The sequence below is a fragment of the Nothoprocta perdicaria genome, unplaced genomic scaffold (genome assembly GCF_003342845.1).
Source record: "Nothoprocta perdicaria isolate Ctin4 unplaced genomic scaffold, notPer1 scaffold_6, whole genome shotgun sequence".
Taxonomy (NCBI): domain Eukaryota; kingdom Metazoa; phylum Chordata; class Aves; order Tinamiformes; family Tinamidae; genus Nothoprocta; species Nothoprocta perdicaria.
The window spans coordinates 151,395-177,936 of record NW_020455865.1 but is presented as its reverse complement, the minus strand read 5'-3'; the positions used below and the strand labels follow the sequence as shown (position 1 = coordinate 177,936).

At 36.9% G+C, this 26,542-nt stretch overlaps 1 protein-coding gene across 2 annotated transcripts in view; it reads left to right on the top strand.

Moving 5' to 3' along the window:
* Positions 1-9,004: 9,004 nt before the first annotated feature.
* Positions 9,005-26,542, top strand: part of RALGPS1 (Ral GEF with PH domain and SH3 binding motif 1) — a 76,362-nt gene continuing 58,824 nt past the window's right edge. Inside the window, exons 1-8 of one of the 2 annotated variants that reach the window (XM_026049234.1) lie at positions 9,005-9,064; positions 13,923-14,032; positions 19,783-19,909; positions 20,278-20,385; positions 21,848-21,898; positions 23,228-23,311; positions 23,787-23,876; positions 25,848-25,940. In XM_026049234.1, coding sequence (XP_025905019.1) covers positions 19,853-19,909; positions 20,278-20,385; positions 21,848-21,898; positions 23,228-23,311; positions 23,787-23,876; positions 25,848-25,940 — 483 coding nt within the window. In that variant the 5' untranslated portion in view covers positions 9,005-9,064; positions 13,923-14,032; positions 19,783-19,852. The remainder of the gene's footprint in view (positions 9,065-13,922; positions 14,033-19,782; positions 19,910-20,277; positions 20,386-21,847; positions 21,899-23,227; positions 23,312-23,786; positions 23,877-25,847; positions 25,941-26,542) is intronic. The other variant, XM_026049235.1, reaches the window with a different exon arrangement.

The following is a 26,542-nucleotide window of genomic DNA, read 5'->3' as shown; positions in this document are numbered from 1 at the left end:
CTGTGGTGCTGACCTTTTTTTATATATAGAGATAGATATAGATCTATATATATATAAAAAAAAATAGGAAACTCAAAAGTAGCATTGTGGTTTTAAATGTGTTTTTACTGGCCTCAGAATCTACCTTTATTTCGTACTGTAGAAATATACCAGGTAACTGAATTTAACTTCTTCATCCTCTGTGGTTCGCTAATACTAACCTGAAAGGATGGTGTAGTTTAAACTACAGTACTTCCAAGCAGTGTTGTAATGTGTCTCTTCACAGAGAACTGTTTTCAGGTGCACATTGACTTCCTACTTACAGCTCCAAGTGATATGTTAGCACTTGGAATTTGTACGTTTTTGTATAAAAAAGAAAATTCTATGGGAATTGTGAGCAATATGTCTATTATTTCATGTGTTAGTATTACAAAGAGTTGCTATGGCTTCCCCATTGTTTCAATGGTTGCTTTCTGTGTAAAGAAATCACCAATAACTTTAAAAGTACTCTAAATCTTTTTGTTTCACTTTTTTTTTTTTTAAACATGGTGCTAACTTCATCGTTTAGGTCAGTATAATATATAAAATGTGAAACCTAATGGTAACAGTGAAACAAAAGAAAAAAAATAGCTTAAGAGACCTCAAAAGCAAGAGCTGGCAAACACTACTGTGTAAAATTCTACCTTATAAGCAGAATTTGGCTAATCACGTATTCTTTAAAATACAGAGGAATTGTGCTTTTTATAATTAGTCCTTATGTTTGTTTGTCAAATATTAAAAATATGTATTTGACTATGTTCTTTAACTCCTGAAATTTGGAAATTAAAAGCTCATTCCTAAATTACCTGAAAGCAAAAAGGTAGGTTTGCTATCTTGTAATTCTTTTTGTGCTCCTGTAGCTCAAATTGCTCTATGTAGATTTAAAAACACTTTTCAGGCACTTTGCCCGTGAAATTGGGGCATATTTTGTGCAGTTACTTTTTAAAATACACTAGTTCTTAATATTGTGACAGTCCGCAACAAGGATTAACATTATAAACCCAACTTGCTCCATGGGAGCAGTTTCAGTTAAACTGAGTACCTAATTTGCCTTTTCCTCTTAGAACTGCCTAAATTGGGGAGATGAGGGGAGGTGGGAAGTGTGTTTTCTTCTTGAAGTAGCAGTAAAATTTTTGTTTCCAATAAGGGATATTATATGTCTGCCTAGGGGAAATAGGATGTCTATATGTTTACCCTCTTAAATACATGTTGGTGTTTCTGATACTGTTTTTTTGTTGCTGTTTGGTTGGTTTGTTTTTGCTTTTCTGATTTTTTATATATGTTTTTAAAATAATTAAATGCAAAAAAAAGTTTTAAAAAATTAAGATTGAGAAATGCAAAATCTAAGAAATTCAGTTATTCTTAAACCCTCATCTTGTGCTGTGATGCCTTTGGTGTGACTATTTTCATGGTAGTGTAAGTTGAGGATATCAGGATATGGGCTATTAATAATGTATTTCTTTAAATTTTGTGTGTCACAATCTTAACATTATTTAAATATAGTTATTGTATTTGTAAAGTTATTATAACTGGTTTGAGTTTACCAAAGAGTGACTTATCCAAAATTGTCTCTGACAAAAAGTAAATAAATAAAAACAAACAAACAAAAAACACATCACTTTGATTGTACAGGTTCAGGTTTAAAATTTTGAAACAGGACTGTTAAGAAGCAGAAAATGATTACCTTTTCTACAATATCATGATCCAACAGTATGCAAGTTCTGCTTGCTCATTTTTGTGTTTATATGCCATTTACCTTTTCCACTGCTAGCAGTGTTAAGAATGATCAAGCCATAACACAGTACTGTAAAGTTAAGCAGTGCTTCAAAGGATGCATACATAAAACATCATTGAGCATTATATTTACACTTATAAAGTGTGTGACTCTGGTAGAAAACGAACTTCAAACCTGGCAACAGGAATTAAATTGTGCCTTGTCACATAATAGTATGCCAGGATTAACATTGCCATGAAACATGAAACATTATGTAATTGAAGTTCATTTCACAAGTCCACCAAGTCAAAATATGCTGTGTTATTATAAACAAATTATGGAAGTACTGTACAGTGTCTTGTTTCTGTACAATTTTAGGTTAGCACAGAGCTGTTACCATTTCATTTACAGTAAATGCAAAAGTCAAAAATATGAAGAAAAGTTTGACAACAAAATAAGTCATGAAATCATATAGGCTTGTTCATAATTGAGTCTCTTCTTAATCTACCTTTTTAATTATAGACAAATGTGAAAACAGTGACAGTGTCCTTTCCTCTAGATGTTTAACCTATTACAAACTGTGAAAATAAAAGATTTTATATCTTTGCTAATGTTTGTGGTTTCAAACACTTAGTTTTCTTAATCGGTTATCTTCCCTATAATTTCTATTAAATTTATAAATATATTTAGTAAATAGCTATGTAAATATTTAGAGGATATTAGAAGTTCAGTTAGGTCAATACAGCCTCAAGATTGGCTCTGCATTTTAGTGGGAATTCTTTCAATTGCATATAAAGGATACTGTCAATTCACTTTTCAGTAGAATATACTGTAGGTCAAAATAGGTAGTTTTTAATGCAAGCTTCCCAAGCATTAATTCATATTTATGCTGCAGCCTTTGGTTGACTTTTAGAAAAAAACAATGAGGCCTCCTAGTGTTTAAACTGAAATTTAGGAAGGAACAAGAATATCAAGGGCTGTGAAAAGACTGAATGAGCTTTACGTTCAAAAACATATCTTAATTGATTTTCTTTTTGTATTAGTTTACTGTGATTCTTTTATTGTCATTTTTCTAAATGGGTTTCACGTGAAACCATTGAAAGGGACTCAAATATGCAACACCTAATCTATTTTGCAAGGGAATTTTACCCTTGAATGGTGCTTTTAGACTGGTCAGGGTTATTTATTAAATTTTATATTTGAAAGTATTTGGGGAATTGTGTAAATTCTTTATATGAAACTGTTTAGTTCATTAATTGTAAATTTCATAATACCTGGTGACTGAATCAATTTTAGTGAAGTCATTCAAAATGTTCAAATTGTATAACCTTTGTGCATTTTACATATCTTTTAACAAGTGCCAGAATAGTTGTATTTAATATTTGTAGTTATAATATTACTTGCACATCCCTGTAAGCATTAAGTTAGTTATGCAAGTTTACATTTAAAAAAAAATGCTAAACAAATAAGCTTGGGACATGTGTTCCTGTTTTTCTTCAGGGGATGTGAAGCTAAGTGTCAATAACTGAGCAGGTTTGCTCATAGTTTATATAAGTAATTCCTGTTATGGTAGTAAACTGCTGTTTTTCCCACTTTACATATGCTATGAATTCAACCTTGGAACTTGTATAGCAAGTCTTTGGTCGTATATCTGATTAGAAATAGAAATCATGCACAATTTTAGAACTGTTTTGTTTCTGACTGAGAAATGGTATTTTAAAATGATTTTTATTTGTATGGTTGTTCTTCATTATAAATATTTGAACAGTTTGAATGACTTGGTGTCATTATCTTGCAATATAAACTGGTAACCTCACAACTCCACACTTCATCATCATGTGAAGTAAATGAAGCTAGCTAAGCTGATGCTGTAATAATTAATAACATGCCATTAAGGATTATTTTATAGCATGAATTTGAAAATATTTATTCAAATGATATTTTACTCTTGTATTCAATTTGTTTTTAGATTTGTGACATGAATATTTCAGTGCTGCTTTATTTTGTTTTGATGAATATGCTTCTTGCTTGTAAATTGCTTTTTTTATGGTATAAAGTCAATGGGAATTGCTGTTTGTAAATTAAAATGCTTCTAGAGCATATCTGTGGTGTCAGCGTCTAAATTCAGGTATTTAATTAGTAGAGGACTTGTGTTTTTATCACATCAGGAAAAATCTTTTAAAAATTGCAGTTAAATACAGATATCCAAGTATCAGTTGAGAATCAAAAAACTCTAAGAGAGAGATGACACTGAAGTTTATCTTTTTTGACAGCCTTGCTTGTTTAGTTCTGAGCAGGTAATTGTTTTGGTTATTATGCTGCAAAAACTTGTCAGACCCTTAAAGCAGAATGAAAAAAACTGGACCGCTGGTGGCAATCTGTTTAACACCAAGCTAGATGCGAATCAGTTGGGATGGGAGGTGTGTTTTGTTTCCATAGCAGCTTGTTATATATCATATGTATCAGTAGAACTAATGCTGTTCTCAGCAAATCTGGGATACCCTTCCTAGACAACAAGCTCCATTGGGTGAAAGTACCCAGCAGCTACCTGGTTACTTACAGCTGTCTGATGAGAGAGCTTTGTTTCATTGCAACTGGCTGTTGACAACTCCCTAAGTGCCTTTGTAACAAGCAACTTCTAGTGGTAGCTAAATGCATCCTAAACTCCAAGTACTAAATGTCCTATCACTGTTTTGCTGAGATAGATTGATCCTTCCTGGGACAACTAGAATCTTACAGAAAGCATTTTTGCTTTAAAATTCATAGACACACATCTATTACTACTTGGTTAAAATTTATTGGCATTGTGGCCAGTTTTTCATTGTGTATGAGATGTATGTAGCAAAAACTTTTGTTCTTATAATAAAGTTCAAATGAGTTGTAACCTTATGTGGCAGCAAGAGGTGTGTTTACATAGTGTTAATTCAGCTGAAAGATGTAGTTCTTGAGTGGCTTCTCCCTGCTTTTCGTTTCCCATAGACCTTATTGCTATCATCTTCAGAATTAATAACCAAAAATATATATATATCTGCTCAAATCCCCTATGCTAAAAGAACAGTCATGTCTTTTTTCTTTTTCTTTTTTTTTTCTCCCCCCTCCGAATTACTTGTGAAATGTGGAATTAATGTTGCTTTTATCTGAGGAGAGAAGGGGGGCAGAACTTAGCAAACTTTAGCTAGAATCTGTTTCCTTCCCCACCTCCTTTATTTCCAGTTGGCAGAATTCTGTCATCTGGCGAGGATTCAGTTCTCTCGAAAAACACTTGGTGTCCTTCATTGTAAGCTACTATCCACAGAACAGTAATACAAGCAGCTTTGTGTTATCTGTGTAGGGTTGTGAGTTGGAAAAAAATGTAGGCTCCTCAGCAACGGCATTATGAACATTATAGATTGGTTTATAGCAGATAGTTAGCACAAATGATTCTAGCACAAATGTTACACCACACTGGCCACCTTGTGGAAGTTGCTTTTAGCATGTGTGTATGCAGAAAGAACTGCACATAGCAATGGTCGCCGACTCCAGTATCTCTTAGATACTTCCACTTGAAGGCAAGGGAGAACAAGCTTCCTCCTTGTTATGGCTGGCTACTTTCTATTTACTTTTAGAAAAAAAAAACAGCATGTTTATTTAGACCATATTATGCATGTTCAAGTTGGAGAATTCTTGATAACTTTTCCCTTTGGAGCAGAATGTCCTTTAGAGTACCAAAGTGGATTGTTTTGTATTGTTTTGGGTTTTGGGGGTGGGGGCAAGAGACAGAGAAGGAGGGGAAGGGAGAGTTAGGGAGCAAATAGAATAATAAGTAGGAACTTCTTTCACATAGAACTAGTACGAGTCTGCTGTTTCTGGAAATGTGTTGTTTTGGTAAGAATGGAATGCAGAACATCAGAGTAGTCTTTATCTTGCACAATGTGTTCAACAGCAGCTGGATAGGGTGCCCTGTAGCACAAGAGGTGCCATAAATGATTAAAAATAATTTGAATTAGTATTGAAATGCAACACTCCTATAAAGTGCAATCTTTCCATTAAAATTTTAAATGATATTCTTTAGAAAAATCTGCATTTTGATAGAACTACATTTTTGGTGCTTTTCAAAAGAACATTTATTACCACTCATAGTGATCACTTGTCCCTGGAGTTGGGTCAAGGTCATTAGAACAAACCTTTAATGAAGGCCATTAGGAAGGAAGGTCATTAGGAAGGTCATTAATGAAGGTCATTAGGTAGGAAGATAGTGAGGAAATCTTGTAAGGCTGATGAAGAATTCATTGTTATGAGGCAGTATTAGAGAAGGTACAAAGGTGCTTGTTTGAAAACATAGGAATTAGACAAAGGACAGTGATCTTGACGTAAGTGAAATGTGATGATAGGAAAATAGCTACATTGAAGATGAATGGATGGGCTCTTAAAAGGGAAGATAAACAGTTTTTTGAAAATAAAACTGGGGAAATCTGTGAAGGGAGAGATCCAAAAAGAGCTGAGATGACCAAAGCAACCATTTTAGAAAACAATCTGTATAGGTTTAATAAGTCAAAACTAGTCAAGTAGTCAAATAAAGTAAGAATGAAGATGAAATTACGACATTGCAGTCAAATTTTCATACTGCATACAACAGTATTTATCCATCCAAGTGCACAGAAGGTCTCACAGTATCTGGAAGGAGACTTTAAGATTAGTTTCTCTCCTTTTGCCCCAGAAGAAAATTCTCCACAGGACAAGAACAGCAGGTTCTACAGTACATGGAGCATGGAATTGAGCATGGTGGCTTCAGGTAATGGATCCCTTCCTTGCTGTTACTGACACGTGAAATAGTTGTTGTGAGGATGCATATCAGACTATTTTAAGATTTAAAAATATCTCTGGGTTTAATAGAATAATGTAGGCGCTTTGGATTTAACACTTAGAAATCACTGTGAGGGATTCTCTGTAGTTCTATTCTTTCCTAGGTAACATTTTGCTGCATAGGATTTCAACCTCAACTAGTTCTATGCAGGGATACACCACTGACCTTGGACAGATCAGGTTTGTTTAAAGTTGCAATCCATGGCAATAACTACAGTGCCATAGTACAGTATGCATGTTTAAAATTCAACTCTGCTTGTTTTAGTTTGTCCCTAATAACTTGGAAAAAAATTCAAGCTATTTTAGCACCGCTATCCAATAAAAGAACTAGGTTGTACAAATAAAAACAACTTATTTTAAAAGTGCTAATTTGGTGAAGTTGTCAGAGAAATCCATAAAAGAAAGTTATGGTTACCACAACTACTTAATGTTTCATCATTTTAACAGCAAACAAGACTTCTAGGTCTGAGATAAGCAGTTCAGGCCTGGTGTTACCAGAACTGATTTTGGTTCATTTCTCCTACTTTTATTATAGCATTTCTTGTTTCCTTAAATCCTGCCTCTAAATTTTAGTAGAATTGTATTGTAAACTGTGTCCACTGTTTCGGAGCTCTGACTGGCTAGTGGGTATCAATGTCCTTCCAGTGTAAAGGCCTACAGGAGGCTGCCCAGAACTGCTGTGTATGATCAGCAAGGTCCTGGAAGCTACTGTACTGTGGTAGAGTCAGCAAAAGGAAAGATATGGCCATTTCCATACAAAGTCTTAAGTGGGAATGAGATATACAGCAGAGAAAGAGTATATTTTAAATTAGCACTAAACATTTTGACAGATGAGAGATGCTGTCAAAACCCCTTAGAAGATGGAAAGCTTTGTGTTGCACTGAATGAAATACTAATTCTGGAACATACTACTCATAATTACAATGTCAATTTGTACTTCTTTGCCCAAAGCCACTGTTCATTTTATTTGATGCACTTGTAATGATTTGGTATGTAAAACGCTCTGCAATGTGCATCTTTTCTCCTCCAGGCTAGGGCCAATCTGAATTCAGCACGGGTCCTAGATTGCCACATGTAGAAGCAGTACTGCAAGTCACCCCTTTCAGCTCCCTGGGAGTCAAATGCAAAGGTTATGTAAAGGACCATTTAAGAGAGCTAATGAGAAAGTTTGCTCAGCTGTCCGGGGTGTACCTGCTAATACCCTCCACTATATTTTTTTTTAATTAGTGTAAACCTGAAACAGCTTGACGACAAACTAGAGCAGTCAAAGAGCAGGACACATTGTAGAGTTTATTTTCTTGCAGTAATTATATTGGGAAAAAAAATGGAATCTGATCCCACAAACACTTCATTACGTATATCAAATAAGATATTCCAATTTACTGTGAATGGATTTAGGAAATATTTCAATTGAGTGTTCGATACATTGGCAGAATAGATGGAAACGGTTTAATAAATTTGGGGAAAATTCTAAGGCTCAAGGTTTGTTTTTTTTTTTTAAATCAGACTATTTCTCCATGCAATGCGCCTACCTGAAACAAAAATCGTAAATCGATTCAAGGCCACTTTTGGTCCTTGCACCACGAGGGGGTGCTGGCTGACTTGACAACTGATTCAAGCTGCGGTGGCGCCCCGCGCGGGAAGCGGGGCCAGCGCCAGCCCAGCCGCGCTCGCGGCGCTGCCGCCGCCGGCGCTCGGGCACCCGGGGCTGCGGGGCGTGCTCGGGCTGGGCCGCGCGCGAACCCCGCGCCGCGCGGGGCGGGGGCGGCTGTTCTCCCGAAGGGCGCCCCGCGCAGGGCGCCCGGAGCAGCGCGGGGTCATCGGCGCCGTCGAGCGTAGCCAGAAATGCCGGCGAGAAGCGGGGCAGGACGGGCTGCTGCGGGGCGGCGAGTCCTCGCCTCTACGGAACAGTCTGGTCTTTAACTGCAGCCTCTGCCTCGCTGAATGCCTGGAACGCGCTTATATCCACAGGTAACGCGATTGCATTTCTCCAGCAATTCCGGGGAAAAGATGCGGGGAAAACACCTGCCACGTACTGCGCGGGTGCGCAGGGCTCTGCAGTTCTTCCCAGAGCGGCGCGCAAAGCTCCCGAAGCTCCGTGCAGGCCCTCTCAAGCGCGCGCGCGCGCGCGCGCGCGCGCCCGCCCGCCGCGCTCCCGCCTGGGGTTGGGACGGAGGCGCTGAGGCCCCGCTCACACCTGCAGGCGGACGCCGCGGCGGCAGCTCCTGCGCACTGGCTCTTTATCTGCATGCTCCCGCCCCCTCCCCCAGCGATTGGTGGATACTCCGAGACGGAGCAACAATTGGCTGGGGCGACTGCCACTCCGGTGTAGCTCGCGCCCGCCCCGCCTTCCCGCTTGGCCAGCCTGGGCCTCGGCGGCGGCGACGCGGGTGGGGGGTTTGGTCCGGCAGGCGGCGGCGCGGAGGGCGCCCCCCCGCCGAGCGGTCCCACGACCGCGGGGCGGTGGCGCCGGGCGGCTGCTCCTGACAGGTAAGCGCCATTGGAGCCTTCGCTCGCGGGGACAGGTGAGTGCGGCCGGGCCGTCCCGCGGCCCTTCGGCAAAGGTGCCCGCTCGGGCGGGGCCTGCGGCCGGGCCCGACCGACAGCCCCCGGGCATGCCAGACGCCCCGACCCCGTCCTCGGCGAGGAGCGGCGGGCGCAGCCGGTTTCCCTGGCGGGCGGGGGGGAGGGGGGGACGGCGGCCCCCGCGAGGCCCGCGCGCAGGTGCTCGGCGGGCGGGGCGCCGCGGAGGAGGCTGAGGTGAGGCGAGGGGACGGCGCCCCGCCCGGCGGCGCCGCGCGCCGAGGCTGTGAGGGAAAGGGGCGGTGGAGGAGAGGAGCGACGGGGAGATGGATCTCGAAGCGCTGGCGAAGGAGCCGCAGGGCTGGGCCGCGGCTGGGTGCGGAGCAGCCAGAGCTGCCGCCGAAGTTGCCAACCGGGAGGCGCGGGGAGCCCATAGGATGTGGTTTATTATCTTGCCTGGCGCTCCGAACCCAGCGGAGCTGCTGTCCTGTCTGTGCTTGAAATAGCTTTAAATCAGAGCCGGCCCCCTTCACGTGGAGAGTCGTAGTCCTTGCCCGAAAGCACTTTATGGATGCATGTAGCAAACTCTTGTTAGGACGATCTTCTTTATTTAAGACCTCTTTTAAAGTTGAACGATCGTGCTGTGACTAGCAGTTGTTCTTTGCGTGTTAAAAAGGTTGGAAAGAATATGTGATGACAGAACTGTGCTGTGTTCATCCTCTGGATCACTTTCATTCTGTAGAATAGAATAGCAAACCCATTTGCTGATGTAAAACTCTTATTTCAACCTTTTTTTTTTTTTTTTTTTTTTTTTTTNTTTTTTTTTTTTTTTTTATGTAAGAGACATCTAGAAATCAGGACAAGCAGGTGTTATGCTCTTTTGTTCCATTTAAACTTTATTTCAACATCTATAGCACTCTTCCAAATGAAACCCTGTGTTATTAAGTGGTAGTGTACTTAGAAGCATTAGCAATGAGAACTTTAGGAAATGGAAGTTCTTTTCATTCATCTTCTATGCAAATTTTGTAAATGCCTTTTAACCATATTTATTATTGTCAAGAAAAGCTTTATTTTTTTCCTAATCAGAAAATGTGATTCTGTTACTGTACTTCAATTTTAATTCAATTTTAACTACACTTCTCTGTCTAAAATCTTTGTTCACTTTTTTTTTGTTTGTTTGTTTTCATAAAGCTTGGGAGATTAGCCCAAACAGACTGGAAAGAAAAAGTGGAAAGATCATCCAGTTCACCAATTGTATCTTTGATTCCTATGTTATTTGACCAGCAAAGTACAAACAACATTTAGAATAAATATAAATAAATAAATAAAAAGCAGCAATCTATATACATTTTATTTTAAAGCCTAAGAATGAAATTATAGATTTCTTTTAAAACTACTGAATATAAGTTTTCTTGGCTGCTAGTCCAGATGCTGAAGTCTGGAAGAGTGCTCGTAGTCCTAGTAAAAGGCAAATGCATCATCAAGCTTATTCCTTAACATTGATTATCATTGTCTGAATAAAATAATAGGGAAAATGATATGAGATTAGTTTCATAAATTTCACAAAATATTTAAACACAGAATTGTTTTGTGGTAAGGCTCTATGATTCTGTGAAAGATTAGTTTCATCAACCAAACCTAAAATTGTTCTTGAGTGTGTTTGTAAGAATTGACTAAAGTAACATGATAGCTATAGATATTCTTAATCAAACACTCTATTACTGTGATATTGCAGCTGAAAAAAATGCATTATCCTTTCAATAACAAACACAATACATAGTTTAATTACTGTATCAGATATATCTCTACCAGTGGCTAATTGAAGAATTCTTATTAAGAGTATATCTGCAGGGAGTTGCAAGAAGTCAGCTAGTGTGCAAAAACAGGGATCTGGCAGTTCATATATGACTGTATTTGCTGTTGTTTGCAAATGGTATAACTTATTAAAGTGGTGAACAGAGTGAAGAAGACTGCTTGGTATGCTATTCTTTCATTTGAATGAATTTTGTGTTAAGGCCGAACAGAAGTGTTTATGTGGAGGAAGAGAGACTACCAGCTCCTTTTAATGTACAGGAGAGTGCATCTTGGAGAGCCCTCTTTTTGCAATTGATGTAGTCAAAATAAGTAAGCAACTCAGCATGAACTCTCAAGACAATGTTGCAGCAAAAAAGTGCTATCTTTGAACATGTAGGCAACAAAGTAGCGAATAGGATTAGGAAAGAGATTTAAAGTTTTGTAAAGTGTAGGTGAAAATGATACCAGGCCATAATGCACAATTTTGAAACCTTTGTTTTAAAAAAGGAAGGTAAAAGCTTTGAGTGCTCCAAAATGAGCAGTAAAAATATTTTAAGAATGGGTGATTAGAGACTTAAATAGCAAGGTCAGCTTAAGTGATTGAGTGGAGGATGAAGAAGGGTCTTGAACACAGGAGAGAAAGGTTTGCTGCCGTCATCTTCAAGTGGTTAGCAAAAGAGAGTCAGTGAGAACATCAGCTCAGAGTGGTCAGAAAAGGAAGTCTTGGAGTGCTTTTTTTTCTTTTTTTTTTCTTTTTTTTTTTTCTCTCCCTCTCTTCTCTCCCCTTCCTCCCTCTCTTCTCTCCCCTCTCTTCGTCCCTCCCCTCTCTCCCCTCTCTCTTTTTGTAAACACTAGAGAACAATACATAGTGGGTGCATATCTTAAGAAATGTGTGTAGTCCTTCTATACCTACCTTCCAAGGGTATTACAAAATTTAAAAAGCTATGGAGAAAGGTGATGAGTATAAAAACAAGGGTGTGGTTGCTCAATGAGGACTGAACAGTAAACTGCCATAATCTGTTGAGGGAGAGTGTGGTGTCTTTATAACAATATCAATTGAGAAGATGAATGGGAAAAGTTGTTTTTTAATTGTCTTTTTTTTTCTTTGATACAAGAACTAGAGAGCATAACAGAAGACACCTTCAAGAGGAGAGTTATTTGGTAAAATTCACAGTTTAAGCTGCAGAACTCCTCATCAGAGGATGTTGTGGGTGCTCCAGGATGATGTAGATTTGAGCAGCGTCTGGTTAGATTCATAAGGGAATCAACTGGGTAAATTAGTAAGAGAGATTTTTTCCATGTTTTTTGAAGTGCAAAGATTTCATCTTTGAGGAATTCTCTGAACTGCAAGTCATGATAGATTGGAATCATACTTTGGGGAAGCAACGCTACATGCTTTCCCAGTTCTTCTGATTTTCTTTATATTCTGCCTATGAGCTGTTGTGGAGTTGGGAAGCTGAGCTGCATAGATTATTGGCACCTCTTGATACAGCTACTGTTGTGTTCAGAATACAAATAAATGAAATCGTAGAATCATAGAATCATAGAATGCCAAAGGTTGGAAGGGACCTCAGAGGTCATCGAGTCCAACTCCCCTGCACATGCAGGGTCACCTAGAGCATGTGGCACAGGGCTGCATCCAAGCGAGTTTTAAAGATCTCCAAAGAAGGAGACTCCGCAACCTCTCTGGGCAGCCTGTTCCAGTGCTTTGTCACCCTCACAGTGAAGAAATGCTTTCTTAAGTTCCTGTGGAACTTCCGATGCTTCAGTTTGAAGCCATTTCCTCTAGTCCTATCCCTGCCCACCACTGAAAAGAGGCCACCCCCCCTCCTCCTCACTGCCTCCCTTGAGGTATTTATACACGCTGATCAGGTCCCCCCTCAGCCTCCTCTTCTCCAGGCTGAACAGACCCAGCTCTCTCAGCCTTTGCTCATCGGGCAGATGTGCCAGGCCCCTGATCATCCTGGTAGCCCTGCGCTGGACTCTCTCCAGCAGCTCCACATCCCTCTTGTACTGGGGAGCCCAGAACTGGACGCAGTACTCCAGATGTGGCCTCACCAGGGCTGAGTAGAGGGGGATGATCACTTCCCTCGACCTGCTGGAGACACTCTTCTTAATGGAAGCCAGAAAATCTGGAATAAAACATTTGGATGCATTTGTGGAGAAAAAAAGAAAAAAAAAAGACAGAAAGAAAGGAAAAAAAAAGTTCCTGATCTCCTTTCTATTTCAGGAAAAATCTTCCTTTAATTTAGTGAAGTTATAGAGACATTAAAATATAAAGTCAGACTAAGCAATTTCCTAAGGTAAAGTGCTGTGAATAGCAGGTTAGGTATAGCAGTGAAGCCACAGCTATGCAAAACATATGTATTATGAATCCAAGACAGCTAAAACGTTGAGGATGGAATGTGGAACGTGAATGTATGTTTATTGACAGAATCTAATTCTGGAGTGAAATGATAGCATGTGAGAAAAATGTGAATCTTTTAGTATAAGAAATTGCTTGATTCATATAAAAATGTTGTTTGGGAGGAGCCTCTGAAGGTCATTGCCTCCAAATCCCCGCTCATAGCAGCGTCAATTCAGAGCAGGTTCCTTGAGGACTTGTTGAGTTTTGTCTATCATCTGAGCTCTGAGATTCTGTAACACTTCTGTGTGGCTTGTTCCAATATCTAAGCATTCTCATTTTGATTATTTTTGCTTATTCATTATTTGATTTTTCCCTTGCTGAGGCAATATCTGTTGCTCATTGTCCTTTCACTGCTCACCTTGGAGAAGATGCATCTTCTCTGTATCTTGTATTTAGGCAGTTAAAATCAGTAATAAAATGTAGCTTGTATTTAGGCAGTTAAAATCAGTAATAAAATGAGCCCTTGTAAACACACACACAGGCATACATGTGTGAAAAATTTCACTGCTGGGGAGCACCTGATTGAAAAAAAAAGTGCGTATTTCAGGTGAGGAATGCACAGTTTTGAAAGAACTGGGTTATATTATAAATATCACCATAATTCTGTTTCTTATTAATTTACAGACATGTCATGCTTTTAAGCAAGAGATAAACCTCAACAGCCAGAGGTAGACCCAATGGCAAATTGGTGAAGCAAAATGGGTTGAGTACAGGCAGAATAACCTTATGCCACTGTAAGTATGCAACAGTACCTACTTAAAGTAGCAGGTATCTTTTTTTTTTTTTTTCATTTATATTTGATACCGAAAATTACAGAAGTGTCTGTTAGTTCCCTTCTTTTTGAGGGGCCTAGAATTGTGATGGTTTGACAATATTACGTTGTAATACTGTGCATAGATTTTTTTTTTCTGTGAATGTTTTATTGAGACTACCCTAGAGTATAACACTTGAAGCTTCGTAAGTTTTAATTCCCTCAAACATATGCCTTCAAACCCCAGGTAGTCCTCAAACTTGTTCTAAGAATTAATTGCTTTTGAAAGAGAACTACTGGAGAGAGAACAACTGATTTGTTTTGATAGGGATCAAGGTTGTATGGGGGCTCTTAACTTGATGTTTGTTTTTCAGTCTCTGTTAAAAAGCAATACTTGTTCTTATGTTTATTGTTCTTAACTTTCAACCAGACTTTAAACCAGATTTCTATGCCAGGGTTATTGTCAAAATTGGAGAAAGTGGGAGCAACTGGTAGTCTGATGATCTAGGAAGCATCTTAGCTAGCTGAATTCTCAGCTTTGATATCAGGATCCTGCACCTGCTAATGTTTTGAAACATCTTTTTCTGTATTATATCTATTTTGCATTAATTTTCATTTTATTGTGTATCTGACACCAATATCTTATTTTCAAACTTAATACAAAATAAAGATGTTAAAGGATTTCTTTAATCAAAATCTTGAAACTTGATTGTTTTTTTTAACCTCATCAGGGTCCAAAGCATGGCTCTCTTGTGCCATTTTTTCCTTCCTTACACAAACACACACACGCACATGCACCTGCACACTTCATGGATTTGGGGAAGAGAGCAGCCTACTTTTCCCATATCTGCTGCTGTCCTGAAAGCAACTTCTATTATGTACCTGCTACTATAGCTGAAAGCCAATTTGGAGAGGATAGAGCTTTGTTTGATTAATGTTGTGAATTAGATTTTGATTCTTTGGCAACATTGGGAGATGCCTTTTGGCCTAGGATAAATATATGTTAGTGATGAATATTTCACTTAGTTCAGCAGTTTGAGATTGTGATCAGTTAACACAGTAGGCAAACTAATAAGTACTCCTCAGATCCTTAGAAGTGTTGATTCATTGTGTTGTAATTCTGTGTTGATTCATTGATGATTGACAGATCTTGTGATCCTAAATCTGGGACACGTTTTGTTAACTGGGCTCAATTTTTGTATTCATGCTGATAGTAAAACAGTGTCTGAGATAAATTGCTGCACTGAATGTTGGAGTGCTATTGCTCTTTCCTCTCAAAATATGTAACTTCACTACATCTTGTCACAGCCTAGTTGAGTTTTTATATGCAGGGTGTTACTTCCATTATTGATGTTACTCATCATTAATTATAGTAAGAAGTTTCTCAGAGTAGTATGTGCATGAAACTACTACTAAGCTACTTGTTCATAGCATGTTTCATCTGTAGGTGGTACTGTTGCCTAAAGCATCATGAAACATATTAGAGACTTTCTAGTGAAACTGATCTTAAAAATATGTGCACAGGACAACCACTGCTTATGAGGATCTTTAGGCATGTAAAGGCAAAGGCTTTTTAATCTTATATAATGTAATTATTTTGTTTCTTACTAGACTGAGTAGACATTAATTATTTGCAATCGGGATTTTAAATATTCTAGGATTTCCTGTGTTGTACAAACAGAGGTTTTTGTTTTCTGTTAAATTATTTCAAAACGGCAAGCATTTTTCTCATACAAAGCATTGTGACTGTTTAGGTAACTCATTAGGTAACATGTGCACACATTTTTGTACGTTTTACATGTGCATGCCATGTACTAAACCTGTCTGATGGAGTAGTGCTGGTCAGGAATAAAATGGTTTTACACCAGTGTTACTTAATGGTTCTGAGGTTTATGCATCAAACCTTACCTTCTTAACATTACCTTCTCTCTAAGTAAGCCAGGGTTCCTGAAGCACTTGGTAGCTGCTTCTCTAAAAGGTTACAGTCAGTGGGTAGATAAAGAAAATTTTCTGACCAGATGTTTCCTGACGGAGACTGAACTCATGGTCCTTATATGCTTATTGCTAAAGTTGTTTAAATTGGCATTGCTGCTATCAGAGATTGCTGCTGCAAATATTGGAAAGTAGTTTTTAATATTAGTTGCTTTTGATACCTTTTTATGCATAACCCAGCTGTTTTTTATTACAATATGTCTAGTAGTAGTTCCAGTGCTATTTATTTTGCAGGATAATACCTCTTGTGGTAACAGGTGTGGAAATAAATGACATTTACAGGTCCTCACAAGAATAAAACTCCACTTTTGTCTGAAAAAGACAATTGTTCACCATGGCTTTCCTCAAGTGGATGTGCAGATAAACGTAGATAAATTGAGGTGAATCTTCGTAAAACCTGTGCCCATATGAATAAGCAGTGCGTTTTACATGCTTATTTGAAGTATTTGGAGGAAAAAAAATATTTATTTTTAGACCTGATTCCTAACCTTGCAATTCTTAAAAGCTGAATGTTGTAGTTGAAAAGTATATTAGTACTTCTGTTTTCTGATGCTGGAGAATCTCTGTCTCTCTTTGGTTTACTGAATGTTAAAGCCAGGAGTAAAAATTGTCTTGGACAGGATGCAACATCACATATGGGATTTTTCTTTCCCCTTTCAGAGCATTTTTGAGCCCCCGCACACTGGAAAGCCTAGTCAGGAAAGCAGAGAAGGAGGAGATGGGGGAATATTTTCATGGTCCTGATATAAATGCCACATTTTAAAGAAATTACATCATGAAAATTGCTTTCCACTTCAGTATCTCTAAGGACTATTAATACAAGCAATTCCAGACTTAGAAATACTGTGCTGTCTGCTAGTGTATAACCTACAAAAGTTTATTTTATCAGGAAGCAAGATAAAGGAAATTGCTTTTTGGCAAGTTTCTATGAGGAGAACCTGGCATTATTCAAAATACAGTTACTGACCCATCTTATGCATGTCCATAAAATCGTGTGGGACAAATTGATTTTTGTCCTGTAGTGCCTCATAGCATGATAGATAGGGACTAGCCTGCCTCAAGGAGTAAAATCAGAGGTTGCTTTTATTCTCAGCTGCTGCTTGCTCTTTCAGTGTTTTCCTATTTGTGTGATCTAGGCTTTACAGTTAAGATTGAGGATGCAAATGGAGATGTGGCACTGTCAATGCTGTGAGCACTTCCTGTACTTTGTGTGTTTGCATGCTTGCCTACTTGCACGCTTCCACTATTAGTATGTATGTGCACACCATATCTAAATAATTTTGCTAACTGTTAACACCGTATAGAAAGGGTGTAGAGTGTCTGCAGCACTTCAGATTCTTTGCACAGTGAAACAGGACTACACAATGTATGTTAACCTGTTCCTAATAACCTATTTGGGTTTAGTAAGTAATAGTAATTAGAAATATTCTGATAATTTCTTCTTTTGCCTTTTGGCATAATACTGATAATTTAATTTGGGTTACTTTTTTTCCTCTTCTATTTTGCAGATACTTGAATGTTGAGCAATTTTTGACCCAAGTTTTGCTATGTTTGTTATTTCTGACCTTAAAAGGATAGTACCAACAGCAGAAATAAAGAAGTTGATCCTTTTCTAGAGAGCTTAAAAGTCAAATGACCTTTTGATGAGACAGATGTTTAGTTTAGTTTGAGCATTCCTTTCTGCACAGTCCTGAGAATCTGGATTGCTTTAGCTTTTATACTTGTCTAAACAAGCTTTTACTTAGATGTCTATTGGATTTTCAGATTAAATTCTTGCAAAACATCAATTACATGACAAACTGAGAGGGAAGTCCTCTGCTAAGGCCTTCTCTGAAAAGGATAGGTTGTGCTGAACATGATGATTTCAATATCCATTGCTATCCTACTGTCCACTTAAGCAACTGTCTCATTATCTTCTGAGAATCTTTTGATGTAGTCCTGTAAGACTGTTTATAAAGCATGAATAGTTTTAGCTTTGAGAATGTATAAATTCTGATTCATGATGCAAGGAATGTGAATTTTAATTATGTCATTGTTTTATTAAATAACAAAGTTTCCAGTGGTAGGATAATGCCAAGGCCATATGTGTTATATTGAACAATATGACAAGAAATTTGGCAGGTACTGTGATGTTGTACCAATTGTCATTGGACCATTAATGAAATAGCAGAGTTAGCTCATTAAAGTAGCAGTCAGTATGGACATGTGCAGAATGTACTGAACACTATAGATATAAATAGATAGATATGTGAAATTAAGTAATTAAGTTTGAGAATAGATTTTGAATTCTGATTTTATTTCATTTCAGACAAATAAAAAGAATGTTTGTTCCTATTAGCCCCTTCATTAGAAAAACTGAATTGATTATAATGCATATTAGATACACCAGTAATCAGAGATTGCATCTGAAATGTCCACCGTTACTGAAATTTCTCTGAGTGATATGAAGGATTTTCTAAATTAAGTAATCTTGTAGCCAAATTGTGTTTTTCTTTGCTGCGTAGATTTGAAAATAAAATTGCTTAGGATTCCCTTAAATTTTCCCTTACATAAAATGTTGATGAAAAGGAATGGTTTTTCCTGGAGTTTTCTGTTGTTGTCATTGGATAAGTGACAGTGGATAAATAAAATGTGGGTATAATTTTATGAAGACCTGTGCTGTCTGAATTCAAATCTATATTCATGTCAGTTGTTACCACGTTAGTGGTAGTTAGACCTGTGATGCCTTCTCACATACAAATTATATTTGCCTGAATGAGACGCAACTGATTTGGATCCATGATATTATATGTTTGCATACGTTCACATGATGCATATCTTTAACATACAACTGACATATTACAGAATCACAGAATTGGAAGGGACCTCTAGAGATCATCCAGCCCAACCTCCATATATCCAAGAAGATTTCCTTTGAGAACCTTATCATTCTTTAATCTATGAGTATTATTATTGTCATCAGCATTTTTGTTATTTCTGAATTGTTATGCTTTAGCTTTCATTACACACTTTTCATCTCAACAGAAGCTTCAACTGGAACAGATTGTCCATTCAAGATGTTAGGTTCTTTGTGATACCACATACTCTTTTTGTTTGTTTGTTTTTTGCACTCCAGTCTTCATTTCTTGAGGAAGCTAGAGGTGGTATATTACATATGTGACTTTCTGTGCCAATTTGGAACCAAATACATCTGCCTAAACCAGTCTGGAATAAGTCTCACTTCAGTCCATACTGTTGATGGATTAGTAGAGGTCCTAGAGACTGATCTTTGCAATTAGGGATGGTGATACTCGCAGCTTTTCTTTTCTGGAGAACTTCTATTCTTTGAAGCATGATATAAGATGCTTTTAAAAACAGCTATCTGTATGGGTATTAGTGGAGACCTACGCATCTGCAAATAGAATTTGTGCATTAAGAAGGCACAATAAGACTTCAGTTGTCAATATGAAACTAATTTAAACAATGAGCAGGAAAGTGGGAGGAAACAGAATTTCTTTGTTCAGTTTATAGCTTAGATTTCCTGTTTTAAAGATGTCTAGCTATATAAATGCTCTCTGTCATGGACTTCATATAAAACTAGTTGAACATAAATGACAAGCAACATAATATATATTATATATATTTTTTTTGCATTTGTAGGCATAACGGAAGTGGGGATAAGGACGAGACCATGGCTTTAGTGATTGTCGCTAGTACTCCTTTACAGTTGATACTGTAAGCATACATATATCTATTTTACAGGAAATCTGTTTTCATCATGTTGTCTCACCAGTGCTGGCAGAGCTGAAGCTTCCTGCTTCTTAGGGAGAGCATGTATAAAAGGAATGACCTCATGGCCAATGTGATGATCACCTCTGCCACTCCAGAGGTACAGTTCACTGGTTTTGTTTTGTTGGTTCTTGTCCAGCTTGCTTTGACTGTTCGAGAAATCCTTTCCACTCTCTCGTCAGACATGTTTCTTCCAAACAATGTATTTGACAACAAAGCACATTCAGAAAATGGTGGTTCAGAGCGTTCATGACTTACTCCTTTTTTTTTCTTGAATATTACTGATTTAGTTTTATTTTAAATAGTATTTCCTAACATTTTATAACTAAAACTTTTGAAAATAAAGCAGCTGTTCATTGCTAATGAAAAAAATTGTACTCATTTTTACTCATAAATAAAAAAGTTTTTAAAAAATTTGACGTGAAATTCACTACTCTGCATATAAGCCTATGATTCTTTTCTTTGTAGGGTAGTAGCAGCTCAGATTCTTTGGAAGGGAGGAGCTCGGATTATGCCAACAAAAGCTACGATGCAGTTGTATTTGATGTATTGAAAGTAACTCCTGAGGAGTTTGCTGTAAGTAGAAATGTTATTTTTGTATTTACATTTGTGTAATATTTGGGGCTCTGAGGATATAAAAATAGCATAAAACCTTTTTCTTTAAACAAAATATTTTAAACAAACTTCCAGTGTTCTCAAAAGCAAATTTATGTTTGTATAAACTTCAGTAATGTAAACATGTCTTCAGAATTTATTCAGTACTCAACTGACTTAGCATATTGAGGTTTCTTTTCCGCCACTTAAAGCTATTTTTTTCCAGTGTTTTAGAAAACCCTAACATACATTTAAGAATAATGTTCAGTATCCATAGACTTATTTTTATTTTAATTGAAACCTCAAATACTCTGCCTTCCTGCTGAAACATTACTTTCTTGGAAACATCAGTTTCTTATATACTGGAGAGAAACTACTTGTAGAGATGAGAACTTTTATTCCCTAATAACAAAGTGTCATTACCAAAATGAAAGCAAAGCTGTTGCATTGCCAAATGTCAAATATAGTTCCCATGTACTTGCCACTTTGTTTGTAACTTACATTTTCACATTTACTTGTTAGGAGGCAGAACAGAATTGGGATTACAAGCTAATTAAGCTAATTCAATGTTTTCATTAATATTCTGGACATCTAAATAGTGTTCCTTTTGTTTGGTTTCATATTCAGTAGTAGTATTCACAAAAAAAGTGAATACTATAGTATTACTGTAATTTTATGACTTTTGAGTAAGTTTTTATGATGAGTATTTTTAACTCCCTTTTCCACAGATGAGTGGAAATTTCAGTACCATTTTATAAAATGATTAAGTTGTAAGATTACTTAAAAATTTTAAGTCATTTTCTGGGACTTATTAACACTTGCTTTGTGTCTGATCATTAATCCTAATAATAGAAACTTAAAAACAAAATCTTCAAATGGAAAGTTACCATTCTTTAATTGACAGAATCAAAGGAGCACTGTAACAGATGGTTAACAAGCTTTTGCTTTTCAGAGTTTATCAAAAGAAAACAAGGTTTTCTAAGGTCTCTAAGGTTTCCTGGGGAAAGATCTAAAGAAGCATTATTTGAACATGTTCTTCTACATATCACATCATTTGAATGGCACAATAAGTTCACTAGGATTATACTTGCAGTATAATTGAGGTTAGGGTTAAGCATAATTTATGTTAATTCTAAATATGTAGCATCATTAGAGTCACAAAAGCAATGCAAGTACCTTATCACTGTGATGCTAAAGGTAAACTATAGGACTGATTTACTTCTTACAGTAGTCTTAAAGGTCTTCACATCGGTGTAGCAAATAGTAGTAAAAGAAAGTAGGGACATGCTGACACTCGGAATGGTGGAGTTCTGCTTGTGGTATGTCTGCCTAAAAATGAGAGGCCTTATTCTAGACTGAACAAATCTGAAGGGCCACACAAGGCAGACATAAATGCTTGCTGTCTCCTTGTATTGCATTATTTAAAATATTTTCTTTATTTCAGAGCCAGATTACTCTTATGGATATGCCAGTATTTAAAGCTATACAGCCTGAGGTAGGTTTCCTTAAAATATCTCTTAAAATTTTTGGATTTCAGTGTGTGTGAGGAAAACCAAATGGAAATATAAGTTGTTTGCCAAGTATTTCATGTAATTAATATATGTTATTTCCTCCCATTATTAAGAGCCCTTGCTAGGAAGAAACTTTTCTTGTAATAGCCTTTTCAGTGATGTTATGATTAATATTAAGTGCTACTCTGAGGACAAGAGAAAATGTAGCAGAGCTGTTCAGGTACTGCTGCCGTCGTATTTTAATTCTGCCAGTAAGAACACAATGCTTTCTTTGGTGTTTGTTTGTGCAAGGTGGTCAGAACTGTTTTGCAGAACAAGCTTCCTTTGAATTCAGTAGGTAGTGGTACATATACTGACGTACGGAAAAAAGAAGGGAATTGCACTTTTTTTCCTCTGCCAGAAAGAGGAAATGAAAAAAGCATGGAGAAGTTGAAGTGTTCTGTTGTGATTTAGACAACTTGCTTAGTTCAGCAGGAGAACTTCACACAGCAGCAGTTCTGAGTTTTCAGCTACTGGAGTGAGGAGCTTTAATGAGTTACCTACTGTTGAATTTGATATTTGGGAGGATGTTATGTCGTTTTCTTCAAGTTTAAATGTCTTTAAAAATATTAATCCATGCACAAATTTCTGTTAGAGTTCAGATTGTTAAATGCACAAATATCCTTTAATATCCTTTAAACCTAGCACTTGCTGAGGCTGTTTGTTTGTTTTTCTATTGAGATACTATTAAAAAAATGGGTTTGGCTGCTACTTTATAACAACTCAGTAAGAGAACTCCTAACAGTTTCTTGTAATCCAATAGAAATAACTACACTAACATTGTAGGTTTCTATTTAGCTTTATTTAGAGATATTTTTTTAGCATCCTAGAAATGGCATTCTCTGTATATTTGTTGCATGACAGTTGTAACTGTGTACATTAAAGAAGTTATCTACATCCTTTCATACCACAAGATAAAGTTTGATAATGGGAATAATACATTTCACGAGTTGGGAGAGGGGGTTTGAAGGGTAGGGGAGTTCAGCAAGAGAATGTTGGATCACTTGCTCATATCAAGAACTTTTCTATTTAGTCCAAATTTTAAACTTAGTAAAATTAATTTAACATGTGCAGGATTTTCAGTTGTTACTCATTAGCCCTCCTTAACATGAAATATGTTAAGGAACTCTTGAGTTAGACTAGTTATCATGGAACAAGTGCCTTGGGTTTGGTTTTAGAAGATCTGGTAAGTGTTTTGCTTGCATATCAATTTCTACACTTTTTAATGTTTTTAAACATTACTGATGTTTAACATGATCTTTATRTTTTGCTAGGAACTAGCCAGCTGTGGATGGAATAAGAAAGAGAAACATGTCCTTGCTCCAAATATTGTTGCCTTTACCAGGAGGTTTAACCAGGTAAATACATGTGATGAACAGGTACTGCTTGTCTTTGTGTAAAAAGTTAAACAGAACTGCTCTTAAGCATTAAAGCTTAGGAATCCATTTAAATATTTTACTAATGAGGATTAAGATTTTTAAATGACAATTCCTCTTTCAAATTTTTGTCCACTTTTTCTTTCTCTCTTTTTCTGCTACACTCTAGAGTTCTTGATGCTCTTTGCTGGTGTGTCATGGTACTACATGAGCTTTTCTTCCCTTTCTTGTTCTGTGTTCCTCCTATTCCTTTGGTTACCATAGTGCTGTACCACTTTTCTTCCTGGTTAAGTCCAGTGGTACTGATTTGGCGTGATTACTTCTATAGAGATGAGAATTCATGAGATGCCGTTTGCTCTCTTTTCCTGCCTTATGTTTTCTGTGGAACATCATGAAAGTGTACAAATTTTTAATAAAGTCTTTTTTCTGTAACTAAATTCATATGTTTACTTTATAGGTCAGTTTTTGGGTTGTACGAGAAATTTTAACAGCACAGACCTTAAAAATAAGGGCAGAAATATTGAGCCATTTTGTGAAAATAGCTAAAGTAAGTGCATATTTGTTATATTGTTATGCAAAATCTTACTTCCTTTCTGTTTGTTTCTGCACTACTATCAACTGTTACTGGATTACAGAGGGTAGCATTCTTTTTTAGCACATCTGCTGTGTTGTACCACGTGGCTAAGACAAAGGAACGCCATCTATTGTTTTCACTTAGCTAAATGAAAATATTTAGTTCAGTGTAACTGATCACTGCTCTAGTTCTTACACAACCTTTACAAGGTTAAAAAATCACTTGTTTTGTTGCTGGCCGCTTTCTGAACTGCATACAAATAAAAACAATATAACTGATAAATGCGGGTATTTTTGCCAACACTGAAAATAGTTGTAAACCCTTTTGTTTTGTTCCCCCATATCATTTTATAAAAGAAATTTCTGATTTGTTTTTGCTTCTGAAACAAATATTGTGAAATATCAAATAATTGTTGATATAAATTACCACTGCTCAAACTTAATGAACTTGAGCATTGCTTTTTTAAAGTCACTTTTAACACTTTCAAAATATTTATTCCATTTTCTGCAGTAATTCAGTGAATGTTGCTTGATTTCAATGTTTTTAATAATTTCTTGTATCAAATCTGTATCACAGGACTGCATATTGTTCTCTAAAATATTATTGATGTTTCAAGGAGGAATCTGGAACAACTGATTTATCACTATGGATGCTGTTTGTAGGAAAGATACTTGCCTGTTTCAAGACCTACGGTCTTTTTGTTGTGTGAGAGCATCTTTGAAATGTACCAAGAAGATGGCACTTAGATCAAAGACCTGAGTGCTAATCTTGTACCTGTGTCATAGTGGGTCAGTGTGTGTGCTGTATTTTTTTTAACTTTCCAGACAGCTCATGTTATCTAGTCTGGGAAATGAATATTAGTGCAGAATGTGCAAAAATAGTTAGAGCAGTATTTTCCATGCAATACAAACAGTTTGTTTACATACAGCAAACATGTTCCAGTAGTTCATGTAGAAGTTTTATGCAGAAAAAAAACGTACCTAAAGTGCTTCCTGAAGAGTGGAAGTCCTCAGGAGCATGAGCTCGGAGCACTCCTGAGTATGGAGTAACTCTATTGCTCAAGGAGATGACTGAATATTTGATGTATCATTCCTTTTTAAAGAAGCATTTCTAGACATTTACTTACTTATCACACTCATGTTATTTACATTTAAAGATTTCCTCCTGTTTGGAAGGTTGCCTGCAAGATCACTTGCAGAAATATGAGTTTTTCCATGATGCTGGTCTCTTCTCCTATTCAGAAAGTGAGGCTCTAGGAATACAGTTCTGTGATTTTGAGTAAAATCACAAATTATTAGCAAACAGACTTATGTTACCTTGTTCGCTATAATTTCAGTTTTGCTTACTGCCAATGAATAGTAGGAATTCTACATAAAGGAATTCTTTGGCATTTACACTCTGCAGAGACAAGTTGATATTATCAAAGTATTCAATAATGAGAATTTTGAATTTTGAAAAATAAATAAAAAATTATTTTATTTTTTTCCTTTTTTTTCCTGCACCTATATTGTAAGAAACTTACCAACTTAGCCAGTTTTATTTCAAAATACTATTTTGAGATAATATTCTTTTGAAATAATATCTCCTTTGAGAGCAATGTGTTCTGAGTGTTTCTCAGCAGAGTTATTTTAAGGCATGATGAAAGGAGAAAGTTTACCTTGCAAAACAGATTAATAATAAAGTTATACTAATTATGAAGCTGTCATCAGCATCTTTTGTTGATCTTTTTAGTATGATTAAATGCTTTACTTCCAAAACAATACTGTTAACATTTTAATTTATTTTGGTACATCGTTCCTGAAAATAAATAAATTATGGATGTAAACTTTGTATTTTATTGATACAAATTCTAGATTAATCTTGTTTCCCTTTAGCCATGCTAAAAGATATTCTCTCTCTCTCTCCCCTTCCCCCCCCCCCCTCTCTCTCTATTTTTTCCTCCAGAAGCTTCTAGAACTGAATAACCTCCATTCTCTTATGTCAGTGGTATCAGCGCTGCAAAGTGCACCTATATTCAGACTGACAAAAACCTGGGCTGTAAGTTTGCTTTTGGGGTTGGCTTGTGTTTTGTTGTTTGAATTCTGACATTTTCTGAACTCTTACTTAGAGTAATCTAGAGTCTATGATGGCTTGTGTTACACCATCATAGCAGGAAAAGTGATCTCATGCATGTTTTATTAAAGCACCTTTGTTTTCAAGCAGATCTTGATCCAAGTGTTATACTCGTGTGGAGGCTTTTCGAAGACACAGTAGTCCAAATGTATGCTACAGTACAAAGTTAGGACCTAAGGAATTGTCAGTGCTATTTTAAAAGCAAACAGTATAATTAACTGTGATAATTTCAGTCTTGTACCTATTACCTTAGTTTTTTAATAGGTGTTATTTAACTGTGATATGGGGTGCTGTTCCTGAGTTGCAGGTTTCAGTGTTGTGGAAATTTACTGATGCCTCTTGTCAAGTCTGTCTTGTTATGAACAAAACAGAGTGAAGTAATTAACTCATGCATATGCATTGCATTTTAGATTCATGATTATACTAACAAAAGAGCAGAGTTTATGAGCTCTGCAGGACAAGAGATGAAATTTTAGAGAGGAAGAAGTTTCTTAAGAAATGTGATGGGAACAGCTATCTGTGGTCAG